Below are 27,586 nucleotides of genomic sequence, written 5' to 3' on the forward strand. Positions count from 1 at the left end.
AGGGTGGCCCAGCCTGTCCCACCATCATCCCTGGGGGGCTCTACGGGTCTGGGATGGTCACCCCCTTCCTCAGAGTGTCCCCCCTCTTGGCCACCAGGCCTCTCATCCCACACAGCAGTCTCAGTGCCCAGCCTCTGTTCCTGACCATGGGTGCCACGTCACACTGTTAATGAGCTTTGAACTTGAGTGTGAGTGAGCGCCAGACTGTTCCTGAGGCAGACACTGTAAGGACTAAAAGAGAGACTCCAGCAAGGGCCCCACAGCGAAGGGCATGAGCTGAGGGCTCAATGAGCAGTGGTAATGACAAGAGTCAGAGTGGGGGTGGGGGACCCATTGTCACAGTTCTTCCCCCCGGCCCTGGCCTGGAACCCACACCTTGGCCAGGGCAGCACCACATTGGCCAAGAGCTCAGTTGATGGAATGCAGACCTGCCGGCGCTACCACACCGCAGCCCTGCGCTGGCTCTGGAGAGGAGAGCATTTATCATCACCGGTTCAGTCGAGCACAGTAGGGGGAGCCCTGCACCCGAACATATGCCCCAGGCTCCCTGCCCAGTGCAACAAGCACGGTGTCCCCGACAGGGTGGCCCGGAAGACAGAGGAGCGAGACGAGGAAGGCTGTGCCAAGCCATCTGTGCTAGGCCGAGACTTGCAAGAAGGCTGCAGGCTGGGGGGTGTTGCATCCAGCAAATGCAAGAACAAATATCGGAGACTTTCAGGGCATCAAAGATGTTACTTTATTGGCCAAGTTTAACCTGCACAGGGGCGAACTCTCAAAGTGTCCAGTGACACAGTGCCCACAAGGAGCTGCAAACGAGAGACACGCACGAGCATTCACATTCAGGTCCTTATATAGGGGTTTTGGCGCGAGAAAGCCAGCATTCCACAGAAGCTGACGCAGTGGTCAGCTATTTGCTTACAGAGACCGCACGCGGGAATTTCAAACCAAGCATTCTTACAGTAGGTGGGAAGGCAGGATGTTTGTTCAGTAACCTAGTAATCTCCTGGCTCTAACTAGCTAGGTTCCTATTTTCTCATGGTCTAAGTTTATCCCTATTCCTTACAGTAATCTCCTGGCTCTAACTAGCTAGGTTCCTATTTTCTCATGGTCTAAGTTTATCCCTACTCCTTACAGGGGGCCCGCTAAGAGGAGGGGGGCCCTGCTAAGCAAGAGGAGAGTGGGCTGCGTGAGGGCAGAGAGAAAAACAGAGGCATCATGGATGGGGTGGGATGGGCTGGCCACGGGCAAGAGCCCTTCTCCCGGGTCAAGGACAGCGTGTCTCCCCTGCTCCCCAGACCAACTGATATGGCCGATGAGTTGGGGGAAACAATTTTATATACTTATTTTTTAGTAAGATTTCATTTATTTATGTTTAGAGAAAGGGAAAAAGGAGGGAGAGAAACATCAATCAGTGGCCTCTCACACATGCCCTGACCGGGACCGGGCCCACAACCCAGACATATGCCCAGACCAGGAATTGAACCGGTGACCTTTCGGTTTGTGGGACGATGCCCAATCCACTGAGTCACATTAGCCAGGGTGAGGAAAACAATTTTAAAAGAGGGTGGAAACTGAGAAGAGTGTGCAATGTAGAGGGAGGAAGCCACTTGGGGGAGGTTCCCCAAGGCTGTGGGCCACCACATAAACACTCAGTGAAAGCATTGCCCTGAGCCTTGGGTGACTCGGGGGACCTGGGCCTTGACTGCAGGGACAGTGGCGGCCATGTGCTCTGGGACAGGGGAGGCAGCTGAGGTAGCCGGACTGGGGCCGGGCTCTGCTCTCTTCTCTAGCCTCCCTTCGCTCGGATGGGCGTTTGTCCTGTTATCCGACGTGCAGCTGGAGCAAACTGCCAGGAAGGCAGGGAACGGCGGGTTCTGAAATCAGTGCCGTGCACCTGGGCTACTTATCAGTTGGCCATGGAGCCTTCATTGCCCACCGCCACTGGAGAGGCCAAGCTCAGCCCCCACGTTCACAACCCTAACACACCGCCTTGGAAGGTGGGGAGTTCGGGTCTCTCTGCGGTTACTCCCGGGGCACACCTGTGGTGTCTGTGCGGCTTAGCCCAATCTGGTCAGAGTTCCAGATTTCGGAGGCTACGTGGGCCCACTTTGATTGGGCTTTGGTTTCGTTTTGCTTTTTAAATACCAAAGGTAGGACATTGTCCAGAATGCATATGGATGCAGCCTTTGGAGCAATGGGAATGTGCCACTTTTCTATTCAGTTTATTCACCTAAAGCTCGAGGGACCTGGAGTTTGGTCGAAAACAATAGAAAAAGGCCTTGAGCTAGAAGTCAGGAGGCTAGCCAACCCAGGTGGCCTCAGGCAATGGTTTCCACCTCTCTGGGCCTCAGCTTTGTCACCTGTAAAACAGAGGCAACAGCCCAGCCCTGCCTTGCTGGTATTGCTGGCTTAAGGCTCTAACCAAAGAATCAGCGGCACCATGGAAACAGTCAGTGAGCCTTAAGGCAAGTGAGGCAACCCAAGGAGCGTGGCCACACTCTGGTGCCAGACCCAAAGCTAAGAAGAGGCCGTAGGCATGCAGAACATTGGGTCCCTGGGCCCAAGGCCCTGCTTATTAAGGTGGGCTTTGTGCCCACCCAACCCGGGACCTGCGTACTCACCTCAAGCTACAGGAGGCTGGCCCTGCCCTCTGGGACATCCCAAGGCTCAGGGACTAGCAGAAGCACATTCCATCCTAGCAGAATCACCTGGGAACTTAAGGAAAAAAAGGGGGTGGGGCCATCCCAGGCCCCTGGCTGACTGATTCGAGAATGAAGCTGAGCTCAGGGCTGCTTTAAGAGCCCCCAAAGCCCTGCTGGGACACAGCATCTCAGAGAAACTCCAATGGGAGCTCAGCTCCCAGGGCTGTAGACGTGCTCTTCTCGGAGAACTCATTCATTTTGTGTTTTCGCTTTCATGACAATCCATGTGTTAACCAACTCTAGAGACACAGCTCTCTTTTTGCCGTGGTCCTTTGCAGCAAGACATTTGTTTCCCGGCTCATGTGACCTAAGGCGAGGTGAGTGCAAGCCCCGGGGGTGGTGAGAGTCCTTGGCACGGGTGGCATCCCTGGATTTCCTCGGGTCTGAGAAACCCTGGAGAGTAGGCCCAGGTGTTACAGGGTGCAGCCAAGAGAGGGGGACCCCAAATAGGCATTTGAAATGGGGTCCAGAACTCAAGGTGTCCAGGAGATTTTAGGACATCCTCACCCCCACACCCCAGGGTGTGGGTTGGGGGAAGGGACACATGGAGCAGGGCCATTGAGAGCTGTTTCATATAGCAACAGCCTTGTAGCTAACCTCTGGTGTGGTCATTTAACATATCTATAGCCTTTGGCTGGTCGCTTAGATATGTTAAATAGCTGTGGCCATGCTCTGAGCCAGGGGGATGGAAGTAACTTCCCCACCAAGATGTAACTGGGGGGCAGGTCCTCCGAGTTACAGCGCCTGCGTGGGATCTTGGAGATGATTGGCTCCATGACATGGGGCCACACCTGCCCAGACTCATGATGGCAGCCCAGTAAAGCTAGAAGGATATGAGTTCTGGCATGTGAAGTGGAGTGTAGGAGGAGTCGGAAATGAGGCTGCAGAGGAAGATTGGCACGGGGATTTAAACCCAGACATGGCAGCCATTGAAGAGAGAACCACGCAGCTTTAGCAGAGCGAAGACTCCCGCAGCCCTGCAAGGGAGAACCATGCGGCTGTGGAAGTGCAGAGAAGATCACAGCTATTGAGGAGAGAGAACTGCGTGGCTTTGGCACAGTGGGGGACTCCCGTGGCCCTGGGAGAGAGGACCACGTGCCTTTGCCAGAGTGGGGGCCCCCGCAGATTTAGAAGGGGGAACCACCACCTGGTTTTAGCAGAGATCCTGGCGACTCAGCTGAGGGTGCCAGGAACCCAGGGACGTCTCCCAGTCGAGATGGAGTACTAACTGGGAAGAACCAGAGGACTGCCTGAGCCATGAACTTCTATTTCCTTTCCTGAGATATGATACTCTGGACTGGGCAAAGGGGGAAGGAAGGAAGGACTGTGTCTGTTTGTGGGTGTTGTAAGGGACTTTAGGATTTTTGGTGAAGACATTAGGTCACTACTTTAAGTCTGTATAGCATTAAATAAACATTTCCTTTCCTTTTCATGAATCTCTGGCACTGAGAGACGTCTTTCCTCTGGCAGTGGACATAACAGACCTGGGGGCTTTTTTTTTTTCAATAATAGTATATCGTCCCAAGCCACCCCTTGTTTGTTCTGTAACACTGGGACCAAAACTGGGGGCATCACGGGCGGGGTCATGGGCTTTGAGAACAGGGGGTTGGCTCTGGCACCTGGAACAGAGAAGCAAACGTGGAGGAGGGGGAGGCAAGGGGGGTGCCTCAGGGGCAAGTTCCTCCGGGGTGGGGGGATGGAGGGGCAGCCGACTCCCTGGCAGGGGGAGCCATAGATGCAAAAGCTCCGGACAGGGAGAAAGCAGGCTCATTCCAGAACAGTGAGGCTTCCCCTTAAGGGGCTGTGAGGCGGGGCCAGGGCAGAAGGGAAGTCGGGCAGAGGCCGCAGGGTGGCCGTGTTAGTCAGCTCGGGCTGCCAGAACAAAGTGCCACCAAGTGGATGAGTCAAGCAATAAAAATGTATTCTCTCGCCCTGGTTGGCGTAGCTCAGTGGATTGAGCTCGGGCTGCGAACCAGGCATCGCAGGTTCGATTCCCAGTCAGAGCACATGCCTGGGTTGCAGGCCATGGCCCCAGCAACCGCACTTTGATGTTTCTCTCTCTCTCTCTTTCTCCCTCCCTTTCCTCTCTAAAAATAAATAAATAAAATTTAAAAAATACATGTTTGTAAAAAAAAGTATTCTCTCACGGCTCTGGAGGCTGGGAGGTCCAAGACCAAGGGTTGCCAGGCCCTGTTCCTTCTGAGGCCGTGAGGGGGAACCTGTTCACTCCGCTCTCCTTCTGGCGGGTGCCGGCTGCCCCTGCCACGTCTTGGCTCTGAGGAGCATCACCCGGCTCTCTTCCTTCACGGTCACTAGCCAGTCTCCCTGTGTGCCTGCCTCAGTGTCCCCATTTCCCCTCTTTGTGAGGACACTGGTCAGATTGGATTAGGAAGCATGCTCTTGACCTCCCTTTCTTTTCCTGTATAAAGACCCTCTCTCCAAATAAGGTCATATTCGGAGCTCCCAGGGGTTAGGACCCCCAACATATCATTGAAGGGGGACATAATTCAACCCAAAACAGGGGCCAACTTTGCCTGGTTCAGGAGCTTGGATTCCACCTAAATTTGGACCCCTCTCCACCCGATACCCCCAAGTTATTCTCTCTGGATAAAGCCCAAACAACAGAGCCTGGGTACGAGCCCTCCTCCCTGTGCTTTTCCATCGTCTGCACTGACGTAGTTATTCGTAGGCAATGCATGTCTCTGCCCTGTAGGACCACCAGCCGCATGAGGACAGGGAAGGAGGGTGTCTGCTGGCTGTAGGACCCTCAAGGCCGGAAGAACACCCCGCACAGTGCGGCCACATAAACATAGACCTGAATGAGCACACGAACGAACACGTGAAATGTGCATCTGAGGGCACCAGGGAACCACCCGCAGGATTAAAGGCGGGAGGAAGCTGTGGGGCAGGATGACCCGGAGAGGACAGGGCCGGGGACTGGAGAGGAGGGGACACACCAAAGAAGAGGCGTTGAAGAAGAGGAGCAAACTTCCAACAGGCCTCGGGATGCAGGATGAGGACCCAGCCGCCCCCATGGCCCAGGCTGCCCCAGGCCCTGGCCCTGCCACCTGCTGACATGTGGCAGTGAATCACTTTTCCCACAGGTGCTGGCCTTCCCTGGCCTCTCAGGGCACACAGCTGGTGGAGTCTCAGAACTTTAGGTCCCGAGAAAGGAGGGGACCGCTGAGCTGGTCCTGTCGTAGGCGGGCAAATGGGAGACGGCCTGGGGCCCCACCGGCCTGCTCTGGGCCACCCTGCCAAGAGCCAGGCAGGTTCAGGGCTGCCTCGGACTGGTGACTGTGGTGGGGGTGCCCAGCCCTCCTGGGGGCCCAGCTTGATGCAGGGACAATGTTCCTAAATCAGTGCCTAGATTCCACCTAGGTCACAGGTCATCAAACTGAGACCTACAGGAGAGCATTAGCACCGGAACAGGAGGTGGAACCCTAAGGCCAAGGCCTACTCTTCCATTTGCCCTTGAACTAAGCCCCTCAATCTTTCAGGGCCCCAGTCATCTTGGCTGTAAAATGGGAATAACAAGGTGTTCTATTTCTTGAGCAAGATGCTCAGCTCTCTCTCTCATGGCCAGCACCTGCCCTTGAGATCACACTCCCCAATGTGTTTGTTCAGCTTATTTCTCATTGCCTTGGGATGTGCCACCTCCTGGGTGATTTCTTATCCTCTTTAAAAGGCGGGGGTTAGGGGGGGTGCGTTGGATGGTGTGCTCCTGTGGGGATAGAAAAGTAGAGTCTTTAGGTTTCGGTTTCCAAAATTTCTTGTAGGATCCCAGATTTGACAAGGACCGTAAAAGTAGAGCACTTAATCCACCCTCACCTGAGGCTTGGCCGTGGTCCACCTCTGCTCAAGTCACAGTGTCATCCACGTGAGGAGGAGGTCACTCCCCACCAGCAAAGCCCACAGGAAAAAGTTTGATTTTCCAATGATTCTAACCCTTGGAAAGTTTTTCCTTACATTGAGCAAATCTGCCTCAGTAAGTCCCTCAAGGACAGGGGTGACCACGACCTAACCTTGGCATTTACAAGAGTCTGGTGACAGAGAAATAACAAGAATTCAACTAGCACCCTCCCCTTCCTCTCCAACCCTGCCCTCTGGGGTTGGCTGTGGACCACACAAAATGCCACTCAGGTGAGCAGCTCCCTGGTTCCTTGACTCATCAGGGTCTGGAGCCAGGGGGGCATGGGTGAGGGGACCCACTGATCATCTGCAGGCAACTTACTAAGCCTTGGACAAAAACTGCAACCAAGCCCCGGAGTGGGTTGGCTACTATTGGTGGGGGATGCAAAACCAACAGCCCAACAGCTACACAATCCCAAGCCCTTTCCTAATACGGACAGAAATCTTCATTGGGGATATGGAGTCAGGAAAGGAAGGTGCCCGAAGCCTAGCTCGTTCCTACCTCCAGAGGGACCACAGGCCTCTGAACCACGCCCTCTCTCAGGGGGCGTCTGGTGACCAGCTGTACCTGTCAGGACCCCCAGTGGCAAAGGGATGGTCCCCTCAAAGGGCTTATCCAAGGGACTCTCCACAGAGGCGTGGAAAGCATTAAGGAAACCCACCAGTGGTCCTGGAGCACCCAGGGATCAGCAGCAGCCAGAAGCTCTGGCGTCCCCAGGGCCTGACGCCTGGAGGGAGGGAGCTGTCAGAAGAGTCTGGAAGGAGCTGGGGCCAGGGGACGGAGCCACCTGAGAGGAGCTGCTGTCCTCAGGAGAGAAGGGTGGACACTGCCCGACCACACGGAAGGGAGGGAGGGAGTCTGGGTAGAAACCCTCTAACCCGGGGAGGTCAAACTCATTTTCACCAGGGACCATGTCAGCCTCATGGTCACCTACAAAGGGCTGAAATAATTTTAGGACTGTATACATGTAACGACTCCTTACCTGTTAAGGAGCTGAAATTACATTCGGCCCTTTGAAGGCAACTGTGAGGCTGTTGTAGCCCCAGTGAAAATGAGTTTGACACCCCTGCTCTAACCTCTCCCTCCCCACCTCCGATCTCCTAGAGGTGCCTTCCTTGGGCTGAACCCGACCAGAAGGCCAAGGGCAAGTAGTTCGGAGAGGCCACAGAAGCATCCTCCAGGACATAGGGCCAGGAGGAGAAGGCAGGAGAGATCTGGAAGTTATCCAGCCCACGGATCCTACCTCTTCACCATGCCCTTTGGGGCGTAGTGTTACCGGACCTCGCCTCCTTCCCTCTCCCCACTTGAGCCTCTCTCCCTCGCTCACCGAGCTCCAGGAGCACCGGCTGGGCTGGCCTTGTGCAGTTTGGGGGGGGGGGGGCGCCCACCTCTGGGTCTCTGCCTGCTCTGCTCCCTCTTCCTGAAACGCACTGCCCCTACTCTGTCCCTGCCTAAGTCAAAGGTATCCCCCAAGGCTCCGCCTACGTGTCATGTCCTCCAAGAAGCCCTCCTCAGGGCCAGAGTGGGACCAGATCTTCCTTTACATTCTCATCGCATTCCTTGTCTTCCGCAGAACCTATTGCAGTTGGTAATTCTATTTCAGTGATCAGTTGTTCACCAATTCTAGAACAGACCTTGCCTTGGGGGAAGGATTGAGGTTTGTAGAGTCATTTCTGTGACGCTGGCACTCAGCCCTGACATGTGTAACAGTGTGGATGAATCTCAAAGGCCTGTCATGTGAAAGAAGGACACCCAGGAGCACATGCCACGTGACCCCATTTCTCTGCCAAGAGTGATGGGCCCCGCTGGCCCCAAGTCTCGGGTCTGGGGCTTCCATTAGGCCTAATGCTGCCACAACAGCCTCCCCCGTGGGGTCCTTTATGTGCCTTTGACTCGGTCCCCAGTGGCTGGACACTTCTGGGGGCAGCAGGGTGACAACGTTAGGCTTGGGTGTTCAGGTATAGGCGACCGCATTCAGGCTTCCTCATCCCTTTACCATTTCCACCAGCCTTGAAGAAGCCATTTTTCTATCATTGAAACCCTCAGGAAATGGCTGGCGACCGGAGGATGCCTGGGATCGGTCAGAGGGCGGGGGCGGAGTGGGTGGCGACTGGAACACTCCCCCAGCTGCCGGGGGGAGTCAACGGAGGTGCAGCCCCTCTGGAAAAGTATTCGGCAGGCACATACCCCAGGACCCAGGCAGTGCCACTCCTGGGGACAAACCTGAGCAAAGGAGGGCACGTGTCTACCAAAAACTTGTACTGGACTAGAATGTTCCTAGCAGCATCTCTCGTAACAGTCCCAGACGAAACTGAGCCCACATGGGTAAACCAGCTGTGATGCCTTCGCACAGAAACACATCAACGTGGCACAGCAATGAGAAGGAGGCTACTGCTGATACATGTAACAGCACAATGAGTCTCAAAAAACGATGGATGCCCTGGCTGGTGTAGCTCAGTGCATTGAGCTCCAGCCTGCAAACCAAAGGGTCCCTGGTTCGATTTCCAGTCAGGGCACATGCCTGGGTTGCTGGGCCGGGCCCCCAGTGGAGGGGCACATGAGAGGCAACCACACATTGATGTTTCTCTCTCTCTCTTTCTTGTTATCTTCCCCACTTTCTAAAAATGAATAAGTAAAATCTTAAAAAAAAACAAACAACAGATGGATGATTCCATTTATAAGCAATTCTAGAACAGACCAAACTAATCTATGGTGCGAGACACCAGAGCACTGTTATGGGGTGGGGGAGGGGGGTAAGGAGGACCATGAGAGAGACTTCTGGGTGCTGGGAATGTGTTATATCTTGACCTGGAGCATGCAGGAAAGAGTACACATTTGTCAAAGCTCATTAAACGGCACTGAAGCTTAATTGAGATGTATGCACTTCGGTGTGTCTGAAGTGCCTGTTAATTGAAAAATGGCTGAGCGGCAGCTGGTGGTTCAGAACCCACGCCCTCCTCTCGGTGGCAAAGGAAAGAATCCACCCACCTCCACCTTCTTATCTCCCAGCCAAGGTCCAGTCGATGCACCTTAAACATGCTTTGAAAGCAGACTATTTTTTTTCTAAACTATTAGCAGACTAATAGCAGACTATTTGAATAGCAGACTATTTGAGTAGCAGACTATTTTTAATTTTTTTTTTGTTTGTTCTATTCTCTCTCTTGGGCCACAGGGCTGCCTTAGTTCTTATTCTCCCTGTGGGTTCTTTGGAGCGCTGCTCTCCACTCACCCCGCCCCAAAGTAGAGGTGACGTGTGTCGCCCCAAACAGGCACATCCCGGGGGCAGCAAGTCTCGGGTTCAAGTTTCCGAAGAGAGTTGGAATAGGGGGCGGGGGCTTGATGCTTCCCCGTCATCACCTGCGTGCGGAATGCGATCTTTTGGCAGCTGAACCTGTAAATTCCGATTAGCGGGGGCCTTTCCTACCCCCAAAGTCAGTTTTCCTTTCCCCAAATAGCACTTTGTAAATGGCCCTGCTCCCGGGCTGAGCTGGCTGTATGTGTTTATGATAACCTCGGGTCAAAGCACACTTATCTCTCCTCCGTGTCCTTTCCTCCAAGGAGTCCAAAGGATAGAGCCTGGTTATAAAAGGCCACGGCCAGTGGCCAGCGGTCAGCCCCTGTGCTGAGTGGAGCCCCAACGTCGCACGGTAATTCGTGGCTCTGGGCAGGCAGGGAGCGTGGCAGGGCTGGGGCCGCCCCCAAGGGAGGAAGCCCCTGCACTGGGGAGACCCCGAATCCGGGGTCCTGCAGAGATGCTGCCCCACTCCTTGTATGTGGGGAGGGCCTCAGCCCCAGTGTCCTTGCCTTTGGGGACAGCCCAATAGGGCCCAGGCACTGCGCTGCCATTTCCCTCACTGTCCCCGGTGTGCTCTGGGCCACCTGCCCAGTCTGGGTTGAGTGGCCATCCTCACTGATCGTGTGTGTCTGTGTTCTCCTCCATGCAGATGCTGCTCTCCTGGACCGTCGGCCTCCTCCTGCTGGCCACAGTCAGAGGTGAGGATGCCATCACCGTCCCTTTGGGGAGAGAGTGACCGTGCCTGGGCTGGCCTTTGGGTGAGGCAGTTAGAGGCATCGTCGTCATTATCATCATCATACTTAAAGGCATGAGTATTATCTTGAGAAAAACAACAGTCGCCACTGCCCAGGGAGTGCTGACGCTGCGGCAGACACAGGACCACACGCTCCCCGTGGCCCATCGGCTGCCTCTGCCGCCCTAACGGCGGGCATTCCCCACAGGTCACTCCCAGGCGCTTTCCTCGTCCTCCTTTTCCTCTGGGCTTCCCCTTTGCCTGGCCTCTGCCCCATCCCACTCCCCAGGGTCCAGGCAGCCCCCCAGGGCCACCCACTGTGCCTCAGACTAGCTTATCCAGGCTTTGGCTCCATCCCTTACTGCCACCTCCTCACCTCTCCCTCCATGCCCACTGTCATCCAGGATTACAACACCTGTTACCTCTGAGGTCCGCCTCCCCTGCCCTGCCCACCCCGGCCCCCACCTCTCCCAGGCTCTCCCATCTCTGAGCCACCTATACCTGGCTTCCCAAAATACCTTCGTGGAGCACAAGTCCCCACCCTACTCACCAGCTCGGCACCCTCCAGCACCTCCCCGCTATCCACCTCAAGGCCCAGGTGCCTGAACCTGGCCTTCAAGCCCCTGCATTTGTCAGTCAAGGTCATCACCATGCCTTCCCTGTTAGGTTCCCCATCGTTCAGGGTAGGGCTTGTACCCAATCGGTCTTAGTGCCTCCTCCGTGTTTAGTGAACTTCCCAATTAAATGTCCCTGGTTCAAATCCTGGCTCCACCACAGGCTATGATCTTGGGCAGCTTACTCTGTCTCTCTGTACCTTTGTTTTTCCATCTGTAAAATGGAAGTAATGCCTTACTCGTGGGTGGCTTGGAGACTTAAAAGGGACAATACTGGTAAAGCACCAGTGGGGTATCCGGCACAGAGGAAACAAGTGCTAACTATTACCAGTTTTTGAGGGAATGGCCGACATGGGGCACCGTCAGTGTAGGAGGTGAGGAAGCCGAGGAGAGAAGACCCATGGAAATCCTCCGGATTTGATCACGTCCCCCCGCGGTGACCACTTCCCGTGAAAATGTGTATGCTGTAGACTAGAGAAAGGACCCTCCGGCTTAGATGTGGTTACTGGGGTTATCTGTTGCACGTTTTGAGCCCCTACCATATACAGGAACGATGCAGAAATAAATCATCCCCTGGTCTTGAGAAATTGACCTCTTCAAGAAACAACAGGGAAAACGTGACATGACAGAGGCTGATTTGGGGGACACTGTGAGTAAAAGGATGACGTGAAGACATGCGGGTTGGATGGCGGCCACGGACGGCCGCCGTGCGCGTGGGCTGTGCCGGGCGCAGTGCAGACGTCAGGATGCAGCAGGCAGCGTCACGGGGGCTTAATGAACCCTCGACGCTGGGTGAATACGTGCAAAGGGCCATCGGGGCTTCCTGGAAGAGGTAGTTTTAAGGTAGCAGATTCCCAGGGGCTCTCAGCCATGCCCCCACTGGCCTGATGATAAGGCTTAAACAACATTAAACATGAGGTTGCCAGGCCCCTCCCCCTAGACCCTCTGACTCAGAATCTCTGAGGGAGAAGCTGGGAATGTGTCCCTGCAACACACACATCCACCCCCAGCCACCGGGTGATTCTTGTCCCCATAGAACCTGGGGGACACTGACAACAAGGGAAAGATGAGTGCGGGCCTCAGCTGGCCCTGGCCACACGCAGACACGCCTCCCTGGAGGGCTGAGGTGACAGGGCTCCTTTCCAGAACCGCGCAGAACCTGTCTGTTGCTCTTCCTGCCCCAGGAAAGGAAATCTGCTACGAACCTTTCGGCTGCTTCTCCAATGAGAAGCCGTGGACCGGGATCCTTCAGCGGCCCTTCAAGCTATTTCCCTGGTCCCCCAAGGACATCAACACCCGGTTCCTTCTGTTCACAAATGAGAATCAGAGCACCTACCAAGTAAGAGCGGGTGGGAAGCGGCTGCGGGGTGGGTGGGGGTGGGCGCCCGCCCTGGAGCCCTGACGCAGCCATCTGAAGAGCACTGCGCTGCCGTGGGATGTTCCAGGCAGTGCCCCGTCCCCAGTGCCCGCCACCTGGCTCTCAGGATCTGAGAGCCCAGATGAGGCCTCTGGGTGCCCAGCCCAGACGCTTGCCCGTCCCACACTCTCGTGCTCAGAACTTCCCGATCCTGGGAGGAAGGGGGTGTGGGCAGCACTTACCCAGGAGGAAGCCCAGGCTTGGCGGGTCTGTCTTCTTCCTGCACTTGGCAGGGGAAGGAGAGAAGCCGCTCGGGGAACGTGGGGGCTGGGCAAGTAAACCCTTCCCGAGGCTCTAGAAGACAGGCAGAGGAGAGGGGACATTCTACCACAAAAATGAACAGGGAGGGACCCTGGGAGTAACTTTCCGTTCCCAGAAGGCCTGCCAGGTGGGCACAGGACAGGCGTCCCCCAGGTGCTCGGAGGTGACCTGGCGGGCAGAGGGGCCTGAACAGGCCCCTGGCGTGTGGGAGTCGAGTTGGTTCTTAGGTCCTTCGGGCTCGTGATGCTCCTCACGGCTCCACTGAGCAGGTTCCCCCTCCCCCCCGCCGACCCGGTGCCTCTGGCCCAGGGGCCCCTCACCTTTTCTGCTCTGGGGGCCTCTTCCGCCATAAGGGCCCCTTCTCAGGGTGAAGCATTTACATGCATAACATCAACTACGTTGGAGTACAAAGGAAACAAACTATATTGAAAAACGGGTATCGGATCATTAAAAAAAGATATCTCTGTGATATAGTCACCTACGTGCTGCTTTATTATTATCTCACTAAATAACAAGATCTAAGGGTTGATCGAATGACTACTGTCCCTTAAAATGGTAAGGAGAATACATGATGTTTAAGATGCCTGCAACAATGGCAATGTGACATGAAAATATCTGACTTTTATTGGTGACAGCGTTGCTGCGACACCTGTGTCATGTTGCCCAACTGCATAACAGAAGTGCTAGAAAGTCCGTGAACTTGGACTTTCTGAAGTCTGTCCTCAAACCCCAAGTTGGGCACTCCTGTTAGCTTCATGGGAGCTGAACCTGTGAGCTCAGTCCTGCTAAAACTGGCTCTAACAGGTCTATGGCTAGGAAAGGCCCACATCCAAATTCCTCTTTCCTACTTTAACCAGCTGATCTCCTCCACGGACCTAGACACCGTCAAGTCTTCCAACTTCCGACTGGACCGGAAGACGCGCTTCATCATCCACGGCTTCATAGACAAGGGGGATGAGGGCTGGCTGCTGGACATGTGCGAGGTAGGGGCCCACCACCTCACCTGGCCACTCCCTGTGAGACCAGCACCCAGGCTCAACCATGGCAGCTCCATTCCCCTCAGACTGGGAAAGGAGACACTCCAGGGACAGATGGCCCCCTCCTTAAAATTCCAAGGAAGCCGTGGGTACCCAGGACCACCCATTGTCAAGTTCTCCCAACCTACCGACTTCTAGCCAGCCAGCTCCTCTTGAGGCTGAAGAGACCCAGAGTCCAATCAAAAAGCCCCGGGAGCCCTGACTGCGAGGCTCAGTTGGAGGAAGCATACCATGCACCACAAGGTTGCAGGTTTGATTCCCTGTCAGGGCACGTACTTAGGTTGTGGATTTGATCCCTGGTCAGGGCTCATTCGAGAAGCGTCTGACTGATGTTTCTCTCTCACACTGGTCTGTCTCTCTCTCTCTCTCCCCCCTGCCCCCTTCCTCTCTCTCTAAAATCAATAAGCATATCCTCAAGGGAGGATTTTTTTAAAAAGTTCCAGAAGTGGAGACTACAAATTTATCTCTGGCCTTTGTCTCTGATGGTGTATAGAAACCTCTATATGACATTAAAAAAAAAAACCTTTAACCTTATTTAACCTTATCCTCTGAAGTCCTGCTATCCCATAGAACTTTCTGTGACGGTAGAAATGTTTTATGCCTTCACTGTCCAGATCAGGGGCCACTAACCACCTGTGCTTACTGAGCACTTGAAATGTGGTGAGTGTGACCAAAGAACTGAATTTTAAATCTTATTAACTTTAATTAAGTTTAAATAGCCACAGGTGGCTAGTGGCCACAGTATTGCACAGTGCAGTTCTAAGGTTATCACGAATATTAGCAATGAATTACTATTCCTAACGTCCACTTCCGGAGGACTTACCATGAGCCCAACACCGATGACCAGCGTCGGTCTTTGTCCCCTCTCATTCCCCCAGCGACTTTGTGAGGAAGGTACAGTGATCGTCCCCATTTCACAGAGGGGGAAATTGAGGTGTGAAAAGTTCCGTACTTGCCCAGAGTTGAACCCAGAGGTAAAATGCAACACCAGGTCTTCTGTCTGTAAGACGCCACAAGCCGTGCGTCTACAGAGGTCGTCTGTGGGAGGTGCCCGAGGGCACGACTTGTAGCTTAGTCTGCACTGGGGCAGACCTCAGGCAGCTTCTTACCACGGCTCATCTGCTCCTCTTGAGGTTAGGGTGTTCACACGTGCCCCCCAGTCCCAGAAGGCGGCCGTGTCAACCTGGAGCTGGGAGAATCGGGGACGTGGTCCATCGCACTGCCCTGGCCTCCCGCCAACCCCTCCCTGCCTCAGTCCAAGCTGCAGTCCGAGCCATCCCCAAGTGAACACAGGATCTCAGTGGCCCTTTCAGACATTTATCTGGTCCCCCCCAGAGGACCGGTGTCTGTGCTTGGGCAGCACACTGCGGTCCCACCGCAGAACATAAAAGGTGCCTGCGTCCAGGAGCGGCGCAGCCTACCGCAGTCTAAATTGTATCTTGTCCCTCGGGGCCTTATGCCCCCCTCCTGAATTGCTGGGATCATACCAGCAGCCTCCCTGTGGCTTCAGCTACCCAGGACAAGAGTGGGCCAACTTCCTAGAAAGGGCCGGGGAGTAAAGCCGTTAGCATTTGCAGGTCATAAGGTTTCAGCTCAACTCTGCTGCAGCTGAGAAACAGAGATGGAGACTTTGTAAACAGATGGGTGGGACTGCGTTCCAACAAAACTTTATTTACACGAGAAGGCAGGTTTGGCAGACTGGTAATAGTTTGCTAAGCCCTGATTTCCTATGGACCTGGCTGTGTCAATAACCTCGTGGGAGACCTTAGACCAGTCGCTTCCTCCATGCCAGGCCTCATCAGTTCTGTGTGGGTAAGAGGCCCAGGTCCTAGTGACACTGTGAGGGCGAGGACAAGTAGGAGAATGTTAGGGCTCTGACACGGACCGGCTGCTTGATGGGTGTGAATTCCCATCTCTGGAGTGTTATAACCTCTGTCTCCTAACGCATTGGTTTCCCCCTCTTGTTTTTGTCCACCAGAAAATGTTTCAAGTGGAGCAGGTGAATTGCATCTGCGTGGATTGGAGTCGAGGAGCCAAGACACTGTACACCCAAGCCGTGCACAACATTCGAGTTGTGGGGGCGGAGATAGCTTTCTTAATCCAAGGGCTGTCGGTAAATCCCCGCGGGGCCGCATCCGGTGGAGGAGGGGCAGCGAGGGGGCAGGCAAGCTCTGGGGAGCGGCCGGAGGCAGCCTGGGGACTGGTGGGGACGGCCTGCACCCCGAATCCTGGGAGCACAGAAGGGCTTTTCCTAAAATGAAGCTGCAACCTTCCGCCCTCCCTAGATGTGGGCAGGAGAACCCCTTTGAGCCTCAGTTTCCTGCTTAGAGACCATCCTTCCTTGCAGGCTCTTCTGGGGATTCTAGAGCAGGCTGGGCTGTCCCACAGTTCTCAGTCCAGGAGATGAGCCCTCATCCTCAGATGAGGGAAAGCCCCTGACAGCCTCTTGGAAGGCCTATTCCGAAGCATCCCGGAGCAGACAGGCCCGAACCCCGCGGGGAGGGGAGGAAGGCCCGCGGTGGGTGCGGATGGAAGCGGGCAGCGCTCTGCCCAGGCGGCCTGCAGTTGACTCAATGGCCACTGGTCAGCACTGTTGGCCCGTGCACCAGCCGGCGCAGTGGGACCGGGGAGACTGCGGCAGCCTGGGGCTGGGTCGCGCCGTCCTAGGCGGTCCTGGAGCCTAGGGTGGTTCCTCTCCAGCCCTGCCCCCATCCCCGTTCCCTGAGCCCGCGAATCCCCGCCACAGCCTGGGGGACCTGACGCATCATCTTTCCGCAGACCGAGCTGGGTTACAGCCTCGAGAACGTGCACCTCATCGGCCACAGCCTGGGCGCACACACAGCCGGGGAGGCCGGCAGGAGGCTGGGGGGCCTCGTGGGCAGGATCACAGGTAGGGGACACTGGGGTCCTGCCTCCTGCGGGCTGTGGAAGCCCCGACATTTGCACTTCCCACGGCCAAGGGCGCCCCTACCCGTCCTCCGGGAACTGATTTTAGGGGCTGCCAGGCGGAGTAAAAAATAATTCCCCATATATTTTCACGTGAATTACAGAATACGTGTATATGATTGTAAATGAAAACACGTATTTAAAAAAGAAAAATATAACTAGCACATGAAACCCATGACTTTGAAATTATTGTTGCTAGAGTGTGGCAGACTTTTAAAAAGTGAATTTTTTAACATTAATACTTACTGATTGTTTCTGCTGTGTCAAACACAGGCAGAAAATCTAAGTGCCTGGCTGGGACTGCCTTAGGAGGCGCTCAGAAAATACTGAGAATGAATGAATGAACGAATGAACGAACGAACGAACAAACAAACGAACCACTAGGCAAAATGAAGGCACACAAGACTTAGCCAAGTTTGTATGTAACTGTGCAGTTTAATGAACATCCTCTTTGTTCCGGGCACTGGACTGGGCACTGGGTGAAGGATAAGGGGATTAACAGTTTGTGTTTATGGAACATTTTTTTCTGTTTGCAAAGTTCCTTTTCTTACCCCTTTGCATGGGGTTTTCACAATAACCTTGTGAGGTAGGTTGCTGTTATTCCAGATGAGGAAACTGAAGCACAGGGAGCACAGAAGTTTGACCTTGAGCAAACCGGGGCTAGAATGCAGGTCACTGCATCCTGTGCATTATGCCCCTTCCCCCCTGCGCTTCTCTTTGAAGACGAGCTGGCACGGCCCCTGCTTCAGGCAGAAATCCCCATGGATTCTATGGGTACAGGGGTTAGAACCTGCTTGGTCATAGAACAGGGCCTCATTGCGCACCCCTCCCCACCCCCTTTCAGGACTGGACCCGGCAGAGCCGTGCTTCCAGGGCACGCCCGAGGAGGTCCGGCTGGACCCGTCTGATGCCGTGTTTGTGGATGTGATCCACACAGATGCTTCACCCATCGTCCCTTTCCTGGGTGAGTTCCTCACTCCGCCTCTCGGGCTGTGAGCCGGGCTGTAACTGGTGAGAGTAGGTCCAGGGACACCCCACACCACCCCCTACACACACACATACATTGCTGGGGTGGTACCCAAAATGGTGAACTACAGGAAGAGCCCAGACACTGGCGAGTCTGAAGGGGTGCCAGCTACAAGTTGACAGCCAGTGCCAGGCCAGTGTGGCCCCAGATGGACCCCACCTCCCCCAAAAAACCCACTTCTCTAGCCGACGGAAGCTTGTGGCTCGGTCTTCAAACCCCGTGCCCTCCCGGCCTGCCACTGTCCAGAGTGGCAGGTGTATGTATTGTCGATGCCTGACCTACACTTGCAACATGCAAAGTGAACCTTCCAATGTTTTGATTACTTCTTTTGTGAAAGCTTTGGTTATAGTTTGTGTTGTTGGAGATTAAATGTGTTCCTTTACTTAATTCTTCTAAAACCAACTGGGTGAACAGTTTTTGTTTTTTTAGTTTAAATAAATTAAAAATTTAAAAATAAATAAATAAAATTATGTAAAGAATACATAATAAATAAAATCAATGTTCTTTTTTCTATGTAACTATTTTCTTATATAACTGGTCATGAAACATGTCAACAAAGGATATGTTTTTAATAATGATGGTAATTACCATGTGCTACATCCAACATTTTGTACACAGTAGCTCATTCACCATAGTAACAGCCCTGAAAAGTGAGCATTATTATTATTATTATTATTATTATTTTCTAGCTGAGGAAACCGAGGCTCAAAAAGCTTCAGTGTGTAAATAGGACCAGGTTGTGGTCACAGGTCTGTGTGTTTAAAAGGCCAACACACCCAGCCATTGTGCTGGGTTCTCAGCATAACAGTGGAGTGTTGTGCGGTCTCCATACAACGCTGTCAGGCCATCTCTGGATGGCCATCACCTCGCCTTGGGACCACTTACCGCTCTTCTCACTTCTGCTTCCAATGTTGCAGGTTTTGGAATGAGCCAAAAGGTGGGCCATCTGGATTTCTATCCAAACGGAGGAAAGCAAATGCCTGGATGTAAGAAAAATATCCTTTCCACCATCATTGATGTAAACGGAATATGGGAAGGTATGTACACTTGAAAAGCAAGACAGCCGCTGCTCTACTCGGGGAGAAAACAGAATGCGTGGTCCGGCCCTCGTAGTGCCGAGTTCGCCACACCCGCGGGGTGCTCATTCCATCCCAGGCATTTTCAGAACAGTGCCATGAGATCGTTCCTCTGCCTACCCCCACTTTACAGATGAAGAAACTGGATGAGAAAAGTTATAAAGCTTGCCCAAGGCCACCTTATCTTGAAGCCCCATTTCTGGGTGCAGAGCCCCGACCTCACAACCCAGCCTGCGTCATTCCCCCCGCCCCCGGCTTATCAGGAGGCGGAGACAGGAGCCAAACGAGCACACTGGCAAAGACCCAGCTCCGGCCTCGCGCCCCCTCCCCATCCTACCTTTACTGCTTGCTTCTTGAAGGGCACACGCACAGACCTAGAGGGCTTTGATTTTCTCGCCCTTGGCTGCTGGCAGGTGCTAGGACTGGAAATGGGCTGAGCTGCTAAGAACACGAAGTGGGGACGTGCTCTGTAGGTTCCGGAAGCGCATGCGCGGAGGGGGAGGCCTGGCGGTCTGGGGCGGAGGAGCCTCGGGTAGGTTGACGTCAGAAACATCCAAACCTGTAGAAAATGTTTATGAGTGTATGTGAGCCAAACTGACGACAATTGCTGTGAAGTAAAATCTCAAGGGACCGAGAAAATGCCCTGGAGAATGGCAGTTTTGCAGCTTATTTTATACATTGGAATCAAAGAAGGGGCCCTAAGGGGGTTACATGAAAACTTTTGGTAGATTGGTAGATTAAAGGGGAGAAAGAAAGCAAGTTGGGAAAACTGTGGAATCGGATAAAAGTGAAACAGGGAAGCACATACTTCTTTTACATTGGCGAGTACAGAATAGGTGATGATCAGCATTCACGGCAGCAGGGGTGGTATTTGGGGAGCAGGATAACAGTGAGGGGTTCCGTGGTCTGGTGCTCTGGTGGTGGGGGATGCTCTGAGGGGTCTGGGAAAGATTATGCTGACATTTTAAAGGTATGTTACCCTCGATGCAAAAAGAAAATAGGTTCAGTGAAGGTCAAGACTGACCTTCGTGAAGGAAGCTACAGGCCTGGGACGTGACTCCCCCCCAAGACCTGCTTTTAGTAACGAAGTTTTATGTTTGGACCATCCCATGCAGTAACTTTCGGTCTCTGAGTTTGTGAGGCCACCATGCCGGTCTCCCCTGAGCTTGTCAGGTTTAGCGGATGGCCCCGTTGTCGTCACAGGTCTGTCTCCGTGTATCCGAGAGAGCAGGCTCTGTCCCCCTAGTTGCAGGGGACTGACAGCGCCATCTCCATTAGCTGCCCGAGTCTGGCTTTTGCTCTGTGCCTGTTGCTTCTCCCTTGAGACCCGGCTTCATCTCCTCCCTGAGAATGGGGGCTTTGAGTCGGTGGTCATTTCATCTGAGTATTTGATTTTCTGAGCTGGGAGTTTCCCCGAAGCCAGGAACCGTGTCCTATGCACCCCAGACACCCCAGAACCCTGCTCAGGGTCTGGCCCAAAGCAAGCACTCAGCACAGTTCACTCCATGGAGCTGAGTGGCCTTCGGTGGCCTTTTAATATCCCACGTGCTTAATGTGGAAGAGCAGCGTCTGTAAAGCCACAGCCAGCGTCCGCCAGCTGTGAATGGAGCCTTTGACTTCCTCTCTGCCCAGCGCCAGGTAACTCCGGGGAAGACGCGGCTGTTCCCCCCGCCCCCCCGAAGGAACACCAGAGTCACAATGAGGGCTGCCCCCTCCCAGAAGCGACTGCGCAGGGCACACATAATAGAAAGGAGCCCAGGTTTAATTAAGAAGGCAATTTAGCGTGAACAAGCCCGTGCACACTGGAGTGTGCCTCTATTGTGTGGGCCTCCGAGTCACCCGGCGCTGGGCGCTGAGGAACAATGAAATCCCCTTGCTCCTCTATTAGGGGATCCCTGGGCAGCAATTTTGGATGAAAGAAACAATTAAGTTTGAAATAGGTTGTGTCGTCTGGTAATGAGCATTGGTGTGGGGCACTAACCGGCTTGGCTGGAAGTTGCTGGGCGGTGGGGGCAGGCAGAGCCGCGGGCTGTGGTGAGCTAATCCCCCAGCACAAAGGGCACCTGTCTTTTCTCCGTGGGTGGTGGATGAAGCCCACCAGACCCCCCAGAAGTGGTCCCCAGGTATGTCTGGGGTCACTGTGGGTCACGCCATGGGACATTCTGTACCAAGTAGCTGGAGAGAAAAAACAAATGGTTTTGCAAACAGGAGGACGTTGATTTAAAGAAAAAGATGGTAAATAAAATGCAGTGGAAGAGTGGCCAGATGGCCATGGTGACCTTGATCTGCAGCGCTGTTTTACCTTGTGCCTGGAAAAATGAAGAGGGAGAATTTCTCAGCCCGAGGCCGCAGGCGAAGAAGCCTGGGTTCCTGCGAAAGGCCTGTCCGGGGAGGTCCGGAGTTCTCGAACTGTGGCCCTGGGGCGGACGCCACCACCCGCCGCTGCGGTTCGCCTTCGCAGCGACGGGTTTTAAGCGGGAATGCGCTGCTGTCATTCAAGCATGAATGCGTTTTTATGTGAAAGTCAAGGTGCTGGCTTCTGATGAAAGATCGGAAGACCAAGCAATCTGGGCCCTCACATTCAACAACGGGCTGACCTGTGGAAGAGTCCTTTTGAAAGTGATTGCTCTTCTCTCTCCCTCTCTCTCCTCCTTCTCTCCATTTTTTCACTTCACCTCACCCTCATGCCCCTGGCCCTCATCGTCCATTTATGTCCAATGCCTGGTCCCTGGAGGCTTGGACAGACATGCCTGTTAGAACTGGTCACTGCCCAGCCCTTGCCCAAGCCTGAGTAGGCCCTCCTCAGCAAATGCAAGCGTGGTAGGGAGAGTAAAGCAACCTTAGCCAAACGCCAGTGTTAAACAAGTCCCCAAATTTCCTGCTTGTCCCTAAGTATCTCAAAGTCAATGACAGAAACTTTAAATGGTGACCCAGACATTCAGGAGTGCTGACACCCATCTGTGAAATGTGGTGGCAATCCCTTACTCGGTCAGAATGGGTCAAGCATCACACGTGAAATGCTCTTGTGAGCTCCGGTGGCTTTTGCTTCCTCAGGAACCCGAGCCTTTGCAGCTTGCAATCACCTGAGAAGCTACAAGTATTACGCAAACAGCATCCTCAACCCCAGCGGCTTCCTGGGCTACCCGTGTGTGTCCTACGACAAGTTTGAGGAGGTGGGTCACCCCAGGGGCCCGGGGAAGGTGTTGCTGGTGGCTCCATCGTTGTTGGCTGTGTCCCTGTGGCTTGGAACAGCACAGAGATGTAACCGCACAACTAGTGAGAGCAGCTACTGGCCATGCCGAGCCTCACGGAGGCTTGCTCCTTCCTTCTGGGGGCGGGGTGGGCGGGAGGTGGATGGCACAGGCTCCCCTGGGCTGGGTCATTCCCCAGACCCCCAGCTTTTCCTTCTGAAAAATTCTCGAAGGATGCACGGATGGCATGGGAAAGATGAATATGTGCGTGCGGTCATCAGTGGGCGGAGGGTAGAATGGACAGATGGATGGGAGGATGGTTGGGCAGATGAGAGAATGGGTGAGGGGTGGGGAGTGGGGGGTAGATGGCAAGAGGAGCTAATCAACTGAGTAATTGAGTGACTGAGTCAAAGGCCAACCACTCACAGACAAATTACTGTTTCCCCCCCTAGAACAACTGTTTCCCTTGTCCGGCCGGAGGATGCCCCAGAATGGGGCACTACGCGGACCAGTTTCATGGGAAAACCAGTGCGGTGGGACAAACGTTCTTCCTGAACACAGGAGACAGTGGTAACTTCACTAGTAAGTTTCCATTTTGCCCATTTAAACGTTGCAAATAAATTTAAAAGTTGCGAATGATTTTAAAAGGTGGATCAACCTTATTCATTAGGGCCCTTGGCAGCAACAGAGAGAAACTCCACTGTAACCCGCTTATGCTGGAATGGAAGGGCAGTAGAATGAAGGGCAGTAGAATGGCACTTGTCTGGGGTCTCACGTTCTCCCCTGTAACCAATAATCCTGATCAGTAGAAAAGGTGCAGGGACTGGCCCAGCCTGGGTCACATGTCCCCCCAACCCTGTGTCAACCCTGTGTAATTGATAAACAACCAAATACTATACATAGCCATTTTAAAAAGGAGATAAAAAGCCTCACAGGCATATTAAGTGACGAAGCAAGTAGCAAAACAACATCATGTAATCCGTGACACATTTATCCTGGATGAGCCAGGGTCCCTACAGGAGACGGAACTCACCCAGGTATTTCACATGAGGAGACCTCATTGAAGGGCCCGATTTTGGAGGTGTGGATGGGGTAAGGGAACAGACCAGGGATGCCGAAGCTCCCAGAATCCAGCAGCCGCAGGGCCCCTGGAACGGAGTGGCATCAGCGAGGAAGCCAGTTACTGCCAGACACCTGGCACTAGAGCAAGGAGCGGGCAGAGGAGCAAATACCTCCGTCTCCCTCCTCCTGCCTCTGCCTCCCGTGCAAGCCTCTCATGGGCCGAACCTGACAGAAAGCCCACGGCGCGGGTTCCTGGGGAGGTTAACCTGCTGGAGCACAGGACAGGGCAGGGCAGAGAAGGGCCGAGAACTGTCTGGTGTGGGGATGGGCGGAGAGAGTGGAGGATAAGAGTGCGTGCTATTTACGGAAGGGGGAGAAACCTGTCATCTTATATATTCGTGTATGTGTGTGTGTAAATGCTCATAGAAAGCTCTAGATCAGGGAATCCCGACCTTGGCTCTGCTGACCTTGGGGATTAGATAATTTGTTATTGGGGGCCGGGGCTGTCCTGTGCATTGGAGTATGTTTAGCAAATCCATGGCCTCTACCAGAGAGATGCCAGTCGCCCCCACCCACCCACCCACCCACCGCACTCCCCTGGTGTGACGATCAACAATGTCTCCGGACAGAGCCAAAAGTCCTTCTTGAGAAGCAAAGTCGCCCTCTGGACTTACTAAGCATAGAGACCAGACCGGTTCATGACTTCAGGGAAGCACCTGAGAAGGAGGGCAGGTGGATGAGGGGGCTGATGAAGGGTTCATTTTGTTATTATTTTTTAAATGTATCTGGGTGGTTTTCCATGGAGAATATGTCCATGGCAAGGCAAAATAACAAAAGTTTAAAAAGAGAACAGCAAGCGATGTATCCAAATGCCGGAGCCCCAGACATCCCCTTTCCCTGGGGCCTGGCTGGTGTGGCCACGTGCAGCGCAGGCCCACGGGCAGAGCAGCCCGCCGCACGGCTGGGCTGGCAGGAGACCGTGCTGAACCGTAACGCTTAGATCCCCGAGTCCCTCACCCCCACCTGGGACCCGAATTCCTGGGGGCCCGGCTCCGCTGAAGGTAACGATTAGCCACATTGCCCCTTCGCTCACACTCACGGGGATTCAGAGCTGGCGATGAGAACGCCTCCATAGGGTCACTTTTTCCGACAAGATGAGTTGGTTGAACGGGTTGTATTTCTCTCTTTGCACAGGTTGGAGATACAGGGTATCAGTCACCCTGGCCGGGAAAAAGAAAGTGAGAGGGTACATCAGGGTTGCTCTCTACGGAAGTAACGGGAACTCAAAGCAGTTTCAGATTTTCAAGTAAGTCTGACAGTGAAGTGAAATGGCCATGCTTCCCCTAACAGATTATTCGTAAACTGCTGGACATAAACTGCTTTATAAATCCAGCCCCCTGTTATGCAGAGCCATGGAATCCTGGAACATCAGAGCTGGAAGGAAGTCTTAGCATCTAGTTTGTCACCCCATATGAGAAGAGTGAGGTGCAGAGGGGAAGAACTCACTGTTTTTTAAAAAGTTTTTATTTATCGATTTTCAGAGAGAGAGGAAAGAAGGAGAGAGAGAGAGAAATATTGATGTGTTGGTCTACTTATTTTATGCATTCATTAGTTGATTCTTACATGTGCCCTGACTGGGGATCGAACCTGCAACCTTGCTGTACCGGGATGATGCTCTAACCAACTGAGCTACTCGGCCAGGGCCAGGATTCACTATGTTAAATGCTGACTCCTTTTGATTGTCAATCATTGCTTCCTTCCTGCTTGAATTTTAGGAATGTCGCATTCTCCTTAGACAAGGCACATTTATAAGGCAACACCTTCCTGCCCAACACACACGTTCCTCACGCTGCACGTGAAGCCGGGGGCCACATTTCTTGTCACTGTGACCGCCTCAGCCCCTAGCTTTTGCTGGGCATATGAGCTGCTTGGTAAAAATGTGTTGGATGAATGCAGAACTGCGCTGTAAAATTAGAGTCTGATTTTGCACTAACTTTACACGATAATTCTCATGTTAAGTTAAAGTTCTTTGACAACATCCTATGCTCCATGTGAGATGCCCACAAACGACCTCTGCTGAACCGCATGCATCTTTAAACATAAGACACAAGGAGTCCTGCAGTGAACTTAGCGAGTTAATATCCCACCCCAAACGTTGGACTTCCCTCTGGGTACCAATTAAAACAGTGGAGATGTGGAGTCCAGTATTTTTTAAAGGTGTGTTCCTTACAAATACATGTGTGTTGTAGCGGTCCCTGGATGTGATGGAGTCATTGGAGGTATTGGCGGAAAACCCACACCAGCAGCCGCTGTGTGGAGAAACAGTGGGTTGCTGACGTGGCGGGTGCTCGTCTCTCCAGCTGATGGAACATTTTATGTCTCTGCTTTCAGAGGGTCCCTCAAACCGGATGCCAACCACACACGTGACGTTGACGTGAACCTCAATGTTGGAGAAATGCAGAAGGTGGAGTTCCTCTGGAACAACAACATGATCAATCTCTTCCGGCCCACACTGGGGGCCTCCCAGATCACAGTGCAGTGTGGCGAAGACGGGACTGAGTGCGTATCTTTTTTTCCCACCTAAGTCGCCTTTCTGTATTTACCTGCCTGTCCACCCACACAGACATCCATGCACACCAATATTGAGTCACCCAGCCGCCCTTCTGTGCACCCATCCCCCCCAGCATGCATTCATTCCTCCCTTTCTGCCCTTCCACTTCACCACCGACCTACCCACTTGTCCCTCCCGCCATTCATCTGCCCAACTATGCATCTCAGCTCCCCATCGAGCCATCTGCTTTACTTTGAAAAATCAGATGTCATTTTCTCAGAGCCACATTCAGCTGGGCAGGAGCGAGGCATCAGTGCTAAGGCGTAGGTGGGAGAAACAGGCAAATGAAGACTGTTTTACTTGCACGGTAAGGAAATCACCGGGGCAGCAGTGGTAGGAAACCTCTGAGTTCACTTCAGCCGGCTGCAGTTATCGATACAGACTGTTTGGTTTGGAGACTCTGGCGTGGCAGGAACATGGACTGTGTTTAGACCTGGCTTACCACGGCAAGCTCTTCTCTTTCTGACGGAGGAGAATCTCATTTGGCAAGAGCTGGGAAAGAACGTAACAGTGTTTAAAATATGGAAAGAAAGGCTACCTCAAAGGGAGAACAAAATAATGGGATGTTAGCATCGGAAGGAAACTTAGGGATCCCCTTTCAAACGCTCTCACTTTAAGATGAGGCGAGTGAGATTCGAGAGTCAAGTGACTTGTCTAAGGCCACCTAGGGAAGCTAGAGGGAAGAATGTTGGGCTTCAGATTGTTTCCACAATCACACGCCAAGCTGTTGCTCAGCTGCGTGACTGAACACCGCTGACCGTACGCGGTCCTGTTCCTTATTCCTGGGCAGGCTGTTTTCTGATTCTGTAGATCTTCCCATTCTGGACACTTCATATAGTGGAGTCACAACATGTGTAGTCCTTTGTGACTGGCTTCTTTCACCTAGTAGGACGTTTTCCAGATTCATCCGTGTTGTATCCTGTATCAGTACTTTCTTTCTATTGAATGTCTAATAATATTCTATTATATGGCTATCCCACATTTGATTTACCCATTTTCCAGTTGATGGACATTAGGGTTGTTTCCACTCTGGGGCTAGTATGAATAATGCTGCTGCAAACCTTTATGTACATGTTTTTGTGTGCACATATGTCTTCAGTTTTCTTGGGTGTGTGCCTAGGAGCGGAATTTGTAGGTTCTGTAATTAGAAGAACTGTTTTCCCAAGTGGCTGCCGAGTTTTCCACGCCCAGGAGCAGTATCCGAAAATGCTCCAGGATTTTAACTGTCGGGAAAGTCCCCTGTGGACAGGCTAAGGCGCCCCTGGCCCCTGAGTTCACGGCCAGGCCCAAAGCTGCAGGCTCCCTGGAGACCCCCTTTGGTTCTGTAAACCCTTGGTGTGACACAGCCGATTCGCTCTCTCGTTAACAGGCCCCGGGAGAGGGGGGACGTTCCTGAAGGGGTTTTGCTCAGTGAGAATCACGTGGACTCTGCCTGGCGCAGCAGAGCCTTTGGGTCAGAAAGACCTGAATTCCAGGGGTTGGCTAGATGCTGTTCACTTGTCTGAGGTCACATTTCCCTAAGCTAATGAGCCTCATCCTGAATGTGTTTTCCTCCGCAGGTATCATTTTTGTGGCGATGACACCGTGAAAAAAAAAGTTTTACAGTCTCTTTACCCTTGTTAAGAATGCCCTCGCCCTGGCTGGTGTGGATCAGTGGATTGAGCGCCATCCTGCGAATGGAAGCGTCACGGATTCGATTCC

General features: G+C 53.3%; 1 protein-coding gene across 1 annotated transcript; it reads left to right on the plus strand.

Moving 5' to 3' along the window:
• Positions 1-10,544: 10,544 nt before the first annotated feature.
• On the plus strand, positions 10,545-27,562 carry LOC114497331 (pancreatic lipase-related protein 2). The gene is made up of 12 exons (XM_028513038.2): positions 10,545-10,608; positions 12,442-12,596; positions 13,793-13,918; positions 15,951-16,085; positions 16,751-16,862; positions 17,763-17,882; positions 18,863-18,982; positions 22,076-22,194; positions 22,665-22,794; positions 24,469-24,580; positions 25,666-25,833; positions 27,445-27,562. Exons 1-12 carry the CDS (start codon positions 10,554-10,556, stop codon positions 27,506-27,508), a joined length of 1,416 nt encoding a protein of 471 aa, XP_028368839.1. The 5' UTR covers positions 10,545-10,553; the 3' UTR covers positions 27,509-27,562.
• Positions 27,563-27,586: the final 24 nt, after the last annotated feature.

This window comes from Phyllostomus discolor, chromosome 5 (genome assembly GCF_004126475.2).
Source record: "Phyllostomus discolor isolate MPI-MPIP mPhyDis1 chromosome 5, mPhyDis1.pri.v3, whole genome shotgun sequence".
Lineage (NCBI taxonomy): Eukaryota > Metazoa > Chordata > Mammalia > Chiroptera > Phyllostomidae > Phyllostomus > Phyllostomus discolor.